The 13066-nt window shown below is 43.6% G+C and overlaps 1 protein-coding gene across 1 annotated transcript in view; it reads left to right on the top strand.

Moving 5' to 3' along the window:
* Positions 1 to 13066, top strand: part of LOC145397099 (ionotropic receptor 93a-like) — a 184022-nt gene that overhangs the window by 149574 nt on the left and 21382 nt on the right. Inside the window, exon 3 of the mRNA XM_080270303.1 lies at positions 9231 to 9402. Coding sequence (XP_080126429.1) covers positions 9231 to 9402 — 172 coding nt within the window. The remainder of the gene's footprint in view (positions 1 to 9230; positions 9403 to 13066) is intronic.

Raw genomic sequence — 13066 nt, 5'->3', positions numbered from 1 at the left:
AGGGGAAGATCCAGTGCAAATTCACCATTTCCGATTAAGGTTAGGTTAGGTTAGGTTGTGCTGGGTTAGGTTAGGTTGGGTTAGGTTAGGTCAGGTTGGGTTGGGTTGGTTTAGGTTAGGTTAGGTTGGGTTAGGTTAGGTTAGCTTAGCTTAGCTTAGCTTAAGTTAGGTCAGGTTGTGTTGGGTTAGGGTAGGTTAGGTTGGGTTAGGTTAGGTTAGGTTGGGTTAGGTAAGGTTAGGTTAGGTAAGGTTAGGTTAAGCTGGGTTAGGTTTGGTTAGTATAATGCAAAATAGTATGTTTTTATTTAATTTTAAGCTTGATTTGGGCAGATACACCCAATTTTGGAATTTTTACTCGAATTTCCAAAAGGGGATTTTTCCCCCCAAAATGAAGGTCAGAATTAATTAGAACATACTATTTAATATTGAAACACACACAACAAAAAATAATAAAAAAAAAATTAAACTTTTGTTACTTCTAAAATTTTACCAGCTACTTTTACTTTGCTATTACGTTTTCTGTGCTACATTAGAATAGTTGAGTTGTCCGTGTGGTTCTTTTTCATTTCTTACACGTGTAGTTTTCCTATTTTCTAAAGTACTTACTCCAGTAAGGTCCTAACTGCATTACAGGAACTACACAAAATAAATAGTAGTTTACTTTCGCGACAAACCCACTTTCCAGTTATGTTGCATTTATATTAATACAATTCCCTTTTTTTATTTTTAATGCTTGGGAGTAGGAACGAAAGAATAGAAGCTCGATAATTGTTCCCTGCATGAAAAAATATAAAGAAGTTAATAGACAGACAGATTCAAGAATTTTTAATTTTGAGATTTCTGGACACCATACTTAAAAGACTGGAAGTCATAGGCAGTATGAATTACTGACGAAGGAGGACAGTTCCAGTCTTGACTAGCTGCAGACATGAAAGACTGAGATTAACAGTTAACTCTTGTGTAGGAGAGTTGAATAGTAAACAGATGAGAGTTTGCTGTTAGACGGGTGCTATGCGACCACTATAGTGGAGGAGAGATGGACACATACAGTTCAGAGGAGCAGTGACCATTGGATTACTGGAAGATGAGACAAAGATACAACAGTGCAATGTAGAGATAGAGCTGAAGGGAACCAGTAAGAGAAAGAGAGCTAATGAGACGAAAAGCTTTTCGTTCCATCTTGGTGAGAAGAACTGTATGTGGGGAACCTCTCCACACATGAGATTTGCACTCTACACTGAGGTGAATCAAAGCCTTGTGCAAGGGTAAAGAAAGCAAGGAGTCAGCATAGCAAACCTAATCTCTTGGAAGCAGAGTTTACAAGAAACATAATATGATCTTTCCAAGATAAATCCTGAGAGACAGAAACCTCAAATATGTTTAAAGATGATGCAGTATTGCATGGGGTAATGTTAAAAATTAGAAAAAAAAAGTCCTTTAGTAGATTTTGACAGGTAGAAAGATGTAAGAACTTAGTTTTGATGCAATAAAAACAATAACATTACTTAGTCCAGTCAGAGATATGAGTCAAGTTAGATATTAGAGTGCCATAGCCTCATCTTTTGTGTGATGGACTACCTGCTGAGATGGATGCAGTGGGAAGTGATTGGAAAGATAAAGGGTGGAGTCATGGGCGTACAAGTCAACAGCGTTAGATGGACAGCTTTGAAGGTCAGTGACAAATATACGGAAAAGAGTTGGTGATAAGACAGACCCCTGAGGGACACCACTGCTGATAGCCCTATTAGAAGAACAATGGCGTAACAGCAGCAGCATTGATGAAGGCACAGATAGAGGGATAGAAACTGTAAAAGGGCAGCTTGGAAAGTAAAGATTTATGGCAGATTCGAACAAAAGCCTATGAAATGTTAAGTAAAATGGCAAATTTTTCACAGAAGTCCCGACGGGAGGACAGGAAGATGACCAAGAGTCTGAAAGGAAAACGGGAAGATCCCAAGTGGATAAACCCATACTGACAGTCGGAAAGAAGGTTATGATAGGAAAGGTGCTTTAAATAATTTTTTGTTAAGATTAGACTGAAAAACTTTAGAAATACAGGATAAGAATGCAACTGGGTGATAGTTAGAGGGCTGGGAATTATCACCCTTCTTCGGGAGCAAGCTTGAGCAAGAAGAACACGCACCAAATGACTGACAAATGTTAGAGGGTTTACCTTGGCTGGGTGGAAGTACAGAGTCACAGCTCTTGAGGACTACTGGAGGGAACCCATCAAACCTATATGCCTTGTCAGTACTGAGGCCAATGATGGCAGGAATATCACCATTTGAAGAAACTGTGTTAGGCATGAGGAAGTGAGAGAGGAGGAAGTGATGGATGTATTGGATAAATGCCAGTCATCCAGACTAGAAAACATGCGACACATCTGCGACCACTTTCTGGAAAGGCAAAAGATATATATATATATATATATATATATATATATATATATATATATATATATATATATATATATACATACTGTATATAAATTGGTGCAAGGTCTTTAACCATGGTTAGAATTGGACGAATTATCCACACTCTGTCATTAGGTATGGGTCTCTGGTTGAGGGATATATGCAGAAACCATAGTATGACAAGGTACATTATAATATGCCATGTACTTCCCAGCGACAGGTGAGGCTATGAGGTCGTTCATGATCCATAAGTCTTGTATGTCATGCATTTTTATCTGTACCATCAATATGGTCTGAGCTGGCCACATATATGATTTATTGATTTCAAGAGGATAGCATTCTGTCATGTTGGTTCTTATCTCAGGAAGGGAGGTAAATCCAGTGTAGGGAGATTTCTTGGTGATGATGATCTTGTTCCCCAGGTATTCCATCGCGGACAATGAAACAATTCTGTGAAAAATCCATAATTCACATGTTGGCTCTTCTCTCTGGAAATGTGCCAAAATACCTGCCTGAGAATCATCACATTAAGCTGCCGCAAGTTGAAGCACTTCCCCATCCTCTCACACAAAAGTTTCGACTGGCCCTACATCTGGCCTGTGGGAACTGGATCAGTGGGCACATTCACCACGCAAACCACGGCCATCGACATCTGGAAATTTCTATTTTTTTTTGGGAGTTCATATTCTCCTTCGTAATTTAAGTGTATTGTCATTTGCATCATGTTCCCGTTGTCTTAAGAGAGTAGATATATGGATTATTTTTGTTTTAATCATTTGTTTTTCTTTCCTCTGTTCTGTTATTTTTTAAAAGTATATCCACTTTCTTTACTGATTTTGCATGGGACACCTTCTTTTGCTCTTCTTTGTCTTTTTACCCTCCTCAGGTAGACCTACAGTTTCGCTTACAACATAGGTACACCTGGGTCTGTCAGACCCAGCTTTAAAAAATACTGTCGTGTCAAACATGGTAAATATAATGAAATCCTGAATATCCTACAATGTATTGGATTTATCAGTTATAAAACTATGTGAATAACTTTTAATTCATTGAACTCATATCTTTTTTTTTTTTTAATATGAAAAAATGCCATACTAAAAACTTTTTTTGCAGTCACCATACCTGAAAATAAAGAACACTATGATCCTAGCACTTGTCTCACAATTTGATGGATGGGGGACCTTCATTATGGGCATAGTGGATCCAGCACAACATAAAATCAACTTGCAAACTCTCAGTGAAAAATTATCCCCCCTCCTCAGGTACACCTGGGTCTTATAGACCCGACATGCAATTCTGAGTGATATACTGCAAAAACATAGATAGACATGAAAATAACCACCCTACTCCCTGCATGGGCACAATAAGTTAGGACGCTGTTGGGAAGGACGGGGATCCCAGACATCTATAAGTTCCTGAACTATACCATCGAAAAAAATTGCCCGGGTCTATCAGATCCAGGTGTACCTGAGGAGAGTTGAATAGCATCAACAACGACATATACGTGATTATAGACAAGATGTTAACACCTTCGAAATCATAGCATCTCATAAGTGTCAATCAAGAGCAAAACCAAACATTTTCAATTAAACTTTGCAAGTTTTCATTGTGAAGGATTTTATGAGGGCTATATTTCACCCCTATTGGAGAAAAAAAAATCTCCAAAAGTGAATAAATTCATCTAGTGTGTAAGAATCTCCCCATCCCACCCTTTCACAAAATAATGACATAGTAATATTTAGGCGCCTAATTTACATGCACACTTTTAAGCAATAGTAACTGCCAACCCTCTAGTTTTACCCACGAGTATAAGGAAATCGTAGCCAGAGTTCCACACTGTATAAGAGCCCACTGTCCAGTGTTGAGTTGGTAGTTCAAACGTTTGTTGGATTGAACGAGGAACAACGCTCAATGATATTACTTGTCCTGTGTATATTTTCACTATTTCTCATTCATTTTAACTAGTCCCATAGATTTTTTTTCCCTTTGCATCGTATTTCACACAGCTCAGTGGCAGAATAACATTGTGTCGTTACACATCCTTTCCATAACACTTCTTCACGGCAAGCAATATATTTTAGTGTTGATACCTAGGTACAGCTTAGCACTCAAGAAGGAGAAATAGTAATTTTAGACCAAGTTAAACTGAACAGACTAAAGTAACTGATCTTTTACCCGTGAGAAACCCTGGCTACGACTTCGTTTCAGGGAGAGAAAAACAATGGACAGTACGTACAACCTGTGGCTCACTGGTCTACCATAGGTGGCAAGAAAATGAGAAAGATTTATTATTAGAAGACATCCAAGACACTGACAAGCTGGCCATATGTGATGAACAGACAATAAGTGGAATATTAACTTCCTACATTAACTTCATACATTTTATTTTTGATCATTTTTGTTACAGACCGAACATTTCACTCAGGTGATAGTTTTCAGACTGAGCTATTAGTTATAACTTTCCTTAGTGAAAGAGTTAAAATACAGCCTCTGTTGGACACAACTTTCACTACAAATATGTCTCCAAAGACTACATCAAGTTGTCCATGCATTAGCAAGAAGAAACAATAAATTACAACCCTGTGGTGCTGAGGAAATAAAGATAATTCATTTTGTCTGAAAAGTATAAATGTATTGTACAGGTACAGCATGTTAGGTCACTTGCCATACAGCCCTGACGGTGCCCGGGTGAAGCAAGTGGCCTCCTGGACCCCCACCACAGGTCTACACTATCTTACACCTCTCACGCTTTTCCCGGAAAAATACACCAAGTAATGTGCAACGATTACTGGACACTTCAGAACTGGAGTATCTGATGTACTCTGTCAAATCTGCTGGACATTAACAAACTTGAGTATTATATGTAATGTATCCAAAATACTGAGTAGTATAGCCCCTATGTCCTTGTTGACATGTATACCCGTCACGATTCAGGGCACGAAGCACTGCCGACTGACGTGTATAGCTCCACACACCTTCTTGCCACCCGCTGAATTTGTGACCATTTTCTTTGACACCCATAGGGTAGGTAGGTCCTGTAGATACCGCACTAATGCACAGCTCAGTCTGTACACGGCACTTATAGAGTGAGGAGCCACGTCTTCAACATTGTCCTTGTCCGATTCCATCCCATTGCGCACGGGACTAATTGCATCATCAACCCCCAGGAAAGTTCTGCCCTTAGTGCCAGGGAAAGGGATCAGTGACAGTGCCTTGGATGACACCATGTCCTCATGGACACTTAGTGAGAGTTCTTCTGAGAGGTCACCATGCGGAGAGTGAACTCTCTTGCTCTCCAACCCTTCAGGCAAAAAGGTCCTAAAACTCCTGCAGGAGGAGGGCAAAGCCTTTGACAGTCATGAATTTACTGAAAAAGAGGACGTAGAGGACCCAGGAGACCAGGCAGGTGAGCGTGTAGTTGGCGGTCATCGGGGAGATATGGGCGCAAATAAAACTGTTTACATTTTTTGTACAAAAAAAAAAAAATCTTTACACAATAATCCTGGTAAAGATTTTACTTGCTTTCCTGCGCTACAGAAAGTGAGTGGAGCTACTGATGAAGTGGAAGCCTCGAGCCCGCCTCGTGCCACTGTTTACCAGTTCAGCTGGGTATCAGTGAGCTCTGTGAGCTCGTAGAAAAAGGGCCGAATATACGTGGGCCCATTTTTTCACTCGTTGGCAACTTTGAGGCCCTAACTCTTCAGTCCCACTGCACACATTGGGTCGGAACAAGTTTACAATGGAAGAGAAAACCCATGCCTTGACCCAACTACAGCAGGGAATGTCTGTAATTCGTGTAGCCGCAGATATAAAAGTCTCCAGACAAGTCATTTATCAACTCATGCAGGCAGCAGCACCATTACCACCCAGCGCCATATGGAAGAGGAAGGAGGGCTCTGGTGCACTTAAAATTAGATCACCAAGGACTGACAAGATTCTCAAGTGTGAGGTGATGTCAGATCCTGCTATAACCGCCTCTGCACTCAAGAAGAAGCATCTTGAGCTCCTCAAGAATGTCACAATCAGGACGATTCAGCATTGCTTGCAGAAGGACCTGGATCTACTGAGTCACTGTGCCGCCAAGAAGCCACTGCTCACGGAAGGTATGAAGAAAAGAAGGTTTCAGTTCTGCAAAATGCATAAAGATTGGACATTGACGATTGGAAAAAGGTGATATTTAGTGAGGAGAGCACATTCAGGCTGGTCAGGGGAGGCTCATAGATCGTGCATCAGCCCCGTAATGTGTCGTGGTATGTCCCGAAATTTACAGTTAGGACAGTGAAGCACCCTAATAGTGTGATGGTGTGGGGAGCCTTTAGTGGAAACAAGGGCAGGAGAGGTCTGTACTTCCTTCCCAAGAATATAACATGAAGTGGAAAAATTATATCGAAATCTTGAAGGACCATATGCTGTCATTTTGGGACATTCATGAGTGTGCCTTTTTTATGCATGACGGTGCCCGTGGTCACAAGGCCAAGGCAGTGCAAAAGTTCTTCAGTGATCATGACATTGATGTTTTAGAGTGGCCTGGTAATTCCTCCGACCTAAACCCCAAAGAAAATGCCTGGAATGTGATGAAAAACAAAGTTCAAGAGACAAGACCCAGCAACACCAAGGACATGCAGGAGGTACTGAAGAAGCTGTGGGTTGCCATGGACACCACCTACTTCACCTTCACCAACCTTGCTGAATCCATGCCCAAACGACTGCAGGTCATCAAGTCTAAGGGCAATATGACAAAGTACTAACTGAAAGGAAATAGCCATTATAAAACTCACGTAAGTTACATTTTTACATTTTATTGTCCTCGTATTGGTAATGTAAACATTTTTCTTGCGCCCATTGTAAATGCCGATGGGCCATCTCACCGTCACACTCACTGCCTGCTCGCCATCGTCTCGATCTCGAACGTCAACCTTCACCTCAGCTGAGTACTTTAAGGCCCTTCAAGAGTGGAATTCTCCACACAGGCCCCACGTGGTGTTACTCAGCACGAAGCGTCTCCCCAGGGAAGGCCCATCTCAGGTGAGTTATCACCCTCATACTCCCCCACCTCCCACACCTCCCTTTCTCCTTCCCCCTCACCCCTTGCAAGTGGTCGTGCACATGGGCATGCACATGGGCATGCACGTAAGCAGAAAGAATGTGCTGCACATAGAAATCGGCCCATTTTACCAGGTGTGGGTAGAGTGGATACCTTTGTCTAGGAGGAAAGAGCAGAATTTGACCCCTCTGTGCCAGTGTTTGATGAGGAAGGAGCAGGTGTTCAGGAAGATGAGCTTCCCCCTCCCCCCAGGCCCTGGACTACTAGCAAAATTTTCAGAGCATTATTCACAACCACCAACATGCAATACCGGGTGGTTGAAATTAATTTCCACAAGAGTTGGTGAGTCTTATGTATACTTATTTTTTTTCTTTAATTATAAAAGTTTGGCAGATATTAGGGTTTGAATTAAGGGTATTTTTCCCAGAATCTCGGAAATTCTCTGTAAGGAGAAGTGGACGACAGCTGGACCACCGGCAGATGGAGGATAGACTGGCTGATACTCGTTTTATTCTAACATGGCATAAAATATTTATCCCTCCATCTTGAATGCTAAGTTATAACAAGAGATGAATACAAGAGATTAATGGAATATGGTGCTAGTCATGAGGACGTGCTATGGAAATAACATTGCACTGCATTTTCCTTGCACTCAGCTATGTGAACTATGCTGTAAAATGCTGAAAATCTAGGTCACGTTAGTGTAAACGAGGTATAACATGTAGCTTGCAGTGCACATGTTGAAGAAAATTTAATCTAAGAGAACATCGAGCTTACAAACAATTATTTAACAAAAAAAATTATAATAACCAACTAATTAACAAGTGGAAAGTAGAGTTACACAAAGAAGGAAAGAAGCTGGTACAATGAAGGCCTTGATAAGAAACAGCGGCATGAGTGTTGCAGCTGCACGAGGCTTACGTGAAGGAGTGTTAGTGCCAACTTTAACATACGGATGTAAGGTGATGGTGTGGCATGAAAATGAAACGTCAGGAGTGATAGGAGTGGAGATGAGACGGTTGAGAAGTGTATGTGGAGTACAGAGAATGGATAGGATAGGGAATAATGTGATTCGTGAAAGATGTGGAGTGAGGAAGGCTGTGGATACAAAATCGAAGAGAGTATACTGAGATGGCATGGTCATGTTGAGAGAATGGATAGAATAGAGTAGTGAAATAGGTATATCTGAGCAAATTTGAAGGAGGGAGAAGGCGAGGTAGGCCAAGGAGAAGATAGAGGGGATACGGTGAATGAGTGTGTGAGGAAGAGATGTTTGGAAGTCGGTGAGGCTAGGGAACTGACAAGAGATCAAGCTGGCGGGATGAATATTGTGAGAAGCACATGATCAGGGATTTGGCAACCCTTTTTAACATGACAGCATCCGGATTGACTCTGTTGCATAGGTTTATGTGAAGCTATAGAACGTGGTGACTGTTTTTGACGTATCAGATGAAGCCAGGATTCCGGAGGCTTGAATGGTGAGTGAATGGAAGCATGGCCCATTGGATTGGGCAAATTTCGGCTAAATGGACATTGCTTCTCCTCTCCCTGCCGTAAGGTGGGAAATAAGGTCTGGATGCTGCTGCTGCTGCTGCTGCTGCTGATGATGATGATGATGACGATAATAATCTGCCATGCAGTTCCATTATTTGCACTGAATAATACGCAGTTGCCTTTATTCCTACAGGATTATCATAGAATAAAAAGGCACTCCCACCCTAAACATTGCACTGCAGTTCCCTTACATTTACAAAGGAAAATTATTATTTCAGTTTCCATGGCGCGACGATAAACGTGACGGCGTTACCATATGAACCCCATTGGCAAGAGTCCATGGAGGGCAACACCAGCAGGTACTCAGGCATTGATTATAAACAACTGGTTGCGGTTGCCCAGGCTCTTAATTTTACTTTTCGTGTCCTTCCGTCACGCAACTGGAACGAGGTGAGAATTAAATACCTCTATTCCTAAGTCTACTAATATCAAGTCGGATCACTTTCCATCTGGGCGCAAGGAAGCGTGACTTATGCATGACGTCAGTTGGCTTAAGTTACAGAAAATTTATAAAACGTCAGACCGAAATTAAACATTTACAATAAGGGAATACTCATTTAACCCTATAATACTGTATAGCAGTATGCTCCCTCACACCCCTAAGCCTTCCATCACACCCCCACGCCTTCCCTCACTCCCAACACCTTACATCCTACCCCCACACCTTCCCTCACACCCTCATATCCTCCCTCACACCCCCACACCTTCCTTCACACCCCCACACCTTGCCTCTCACCCCCACACCTTCCCTCACACATTTCAGTCCCTTCCCTCACACCCCCACACCTTCCCTCACACATTTAAGTCACTTCCCTCACACCCCTACACCTTCCTTCACACCCTCATATCCTCCCTCACATCCCCACACCTTTCTTCACAGCATTATATCTTCCTTCACACGCCCACACCTTCCCTCACACATTTCAGCCCCTTCCCTCACACCCCCACACCTTCCTTCTCACCCTCATATCCTCCCTCACACATCCAGACCCTCCTTCACACCCTCATATCCTCCCTCACACCCCTACACCTTCCTCCACACCCTCATATCCTCCTTCACATCCCCACACCTTCCCTGACACATTTCAGTCCCTTCCCACACATATCCGGACTGAAAATGTGTCATGATCTGGTGAGTGGAGCAAGTATCCACTCACCACCATGGTCAGGAGTCAGCTGAACTGGGAATTCGTTCCAGTCAGCGTCTCTCTGATGCTTCGCCCCCCGCGTTAGCTTGGAGCCATTATAGAAGGAAGTGATCCGACTTGGTATTAGTAGACCTAGCTCTGTTCCTTCAAAATTTTTTTGCTTTCAGTCTGTTTGCTGACTTAATTACATTCAATATTACATCCTAATATTATATCAGAATCATTTGCAATATTTAGTACCCCACTGAATATCTTGTGATATGTTAATGATTACTGAGAATGCGATCCTTATGGAAATTTAAATACCAGCTCAGTGGAGTGTGCCAGACACCACCACTCTTGGAGGAGGGTACAGGGAGATGACCACCACCCCACAAGGAGATTACAGGGAGGCTTTTCTCACCTCCCGAGCCTTCTGGGCATAAACAGCGTATCTCCCCCATGACCGTATGCCCCTCTTCCCCCAGCCAGACCACCGGGCAGTGAACAGTAGAAGTACACTACACTTCAGCAGAGGGAACACTCACCAGAATCTAGGCGGGACTTGCAATGGCAAGATCCCAAGCAAACCCTTGGAAGCCGAGTCCCCTGGATTGGCCTTCTTTTTAACAGAGGACTGAGGAGGAGCCTCAAGGGTTACTATTCCCCCAAAGGAGCAGCAACACAGTATCATCCGTCGGGTATACTGTGGGTGGAAGGACCGTCGGTCAGTCAACCTCTGCCAACCACCTTCAGGAGCTGACACGTTGGCATGTCCACCAAACGTCCTTCGGCGGTACTCCCAAGGAGGAACCCAGGCCCTGGGTACGCTCTGTCAGAGGTACCTACCCCTGGAATACCTCCTTGTGTGGAATAGTGAACTCCCCACCAATAAGATCAAGCGCGGAGTGCGTGGTGCTAGGCCATGGGCTGCCCCGAAGTGTCACTATCCCCCCCAGTGTTACATACAGACAGGCAGCATCAGTGCTGCACCCCTCCTCCCCCCCTTTTTGCTTTGGCCATATGAAGCGAATAGAAAGTGATATATGAGGTATAATCCCAATCTCCTGTCTTGTAAGGAAGTCTATATCACCACTCCCCCCTCCCCCCCTCTGCCCCATGCACGGATAGATCGTGAATGTTATATTCTCCTGTCCTATGTAACGCACACGTAGCATAAGGATAGCTAGGATATCGTCTGCATCACATGGATGCATATAACTAGCATAGGGTGCCGTTTATGTTATGCGAATATATATATATATATATATATATAAAGACTTGAGTATGTACTATTGTTTATGTCACGCGTTGGGATATACTGTACTTGACTGTCTTTTTTAGATACCTGGGACCACGCGCACCTGGTGTATTGTGTGAACCATATGTTCGACACTGTGTGGAAATTATCCTATATAAAGAAAGGTAGAATACTGTGTAAAGGTGAAACTTGCTGAACTAGGCGGATATATTTATTGTATGGGGTAGCCTTCTGAGATTACCTGGTTATTTTGTGTCCCATATTTTTAATCACGGTTGTGTATGTAGTTGTCTATTGTTAATATATAAGTGTGCCTTTGACCAGTTGTGTTTGGACTTTCCTTCCTTGTCTGTGAATGACCCGGTCGAGAACAAAGAACCCATGGTCGCACCGTACCTGAACCCGAGAAGTCGGGGCTCAGAATATGCTGCATAACACTGGTGGTCAGCTGTGGTTCTTGATCCGGCGGTGGAACAGCAAGGAAAGAGAAATCACAAACATGGCAGCCAAACTACATGTGCAGCTCCCCAAGTTCAACTCTGAACTCTGTGACATACACACCTAGATGTTCATGATCAAAGTTATACAAGATAATATAAGCTTTGAAAACAACCACGAGATGATAGCCGTTACACTCCCCCACCTTAGAAAAGTTGTTTCGAGTATAGCCACGAAAATAGTCCCGGAGTTGGACCAATTTCAACAAATTGTGACCCAAGTTGTCACACCTTCAATGGGGAGTATTGTCACTTTTTCCCAACTGGATGCACTAACATATAATGGGAACTTAGGTGACACCCTCATCCAAACCCAACGTCTTGTCACCACCTCCTACCCTGGGGCGGATCCAAATACCCGGGACCATCTCACCTTCCATACCCTGTTCAGGATCCTCCCCAAAACCATCAGATATCACTTCACGATCTTCGAACCAGTGGAAGACCTTGACAAGGATATCCAAGTTATCAGGCGCCTCCTAGCCATTCACGCCACCGCACAACACATCGTCACAGCAAGAACAATCCCAAAGAATGGGGCACAACCCCCAAAGCCACGGATGTCCCCCACCAACAATGTCTCACCATCACCACCGAGTGCACCCAGGCCACGTCCCACTAAAGGGATCCCCCCCTCCCAAAGAAAATACAAACCTGATCTCCATGGACCCATGGGAAATCTCGGTGTGCAATCACTGGTGCCCCATTCACGACATACAGGAGCAACTGATAGCTGCCTGAAGAAAAAAAACACCCAATGCCATCACACAGTCTCCTCCATACATTACCACAATGCCTCCAACACATTCCACAATCACCATCGGCCCCCACCTGCCACCTCTCAACCGCACCACACTCGTTTCCCCATCAAGCACACTACACCCCCACCCACCTCCACCAGACACACAACCGATCTATACACCTGCTATCCCACACCAATACGCTTATCACTCTGACTCACTTTCACAACCACTCCCACCACCACACCTTTCACCAACTCCACACCCTCACCACAGACCCCCACTCACCCGCTAACCAGCGCTCCACGCCACCTACACCCGCCCTCACCCCAGCCATGCCAACGAGAGGCCACCTTACACCTACAACATCACACTCCTCATTCCACACCCGCATCCTACGCCACACCCCAGACCGGCTCCCTATCCTCG

The sequence above is a fragment of the Coenobita brevimanus genome, chromosome 40 (assembly GCF_032717465.1).
Source record: "Coenobita brevimanus isolate Jiangsu-jjx chromosome 40, ASM3271746v2, whole genome shotgun sequence".
Lineage (NCBI taxonomy): Eukaryota > Metazoa > Arthropoda > Malacostraca > Decapoda > Coenobitidae > Coenobita > Coenobita brevimanus.
Note: the sequence above shows the minus strand (reverse complement) of the source record. Positions and strands in the feature narration are given on the sequence as shown.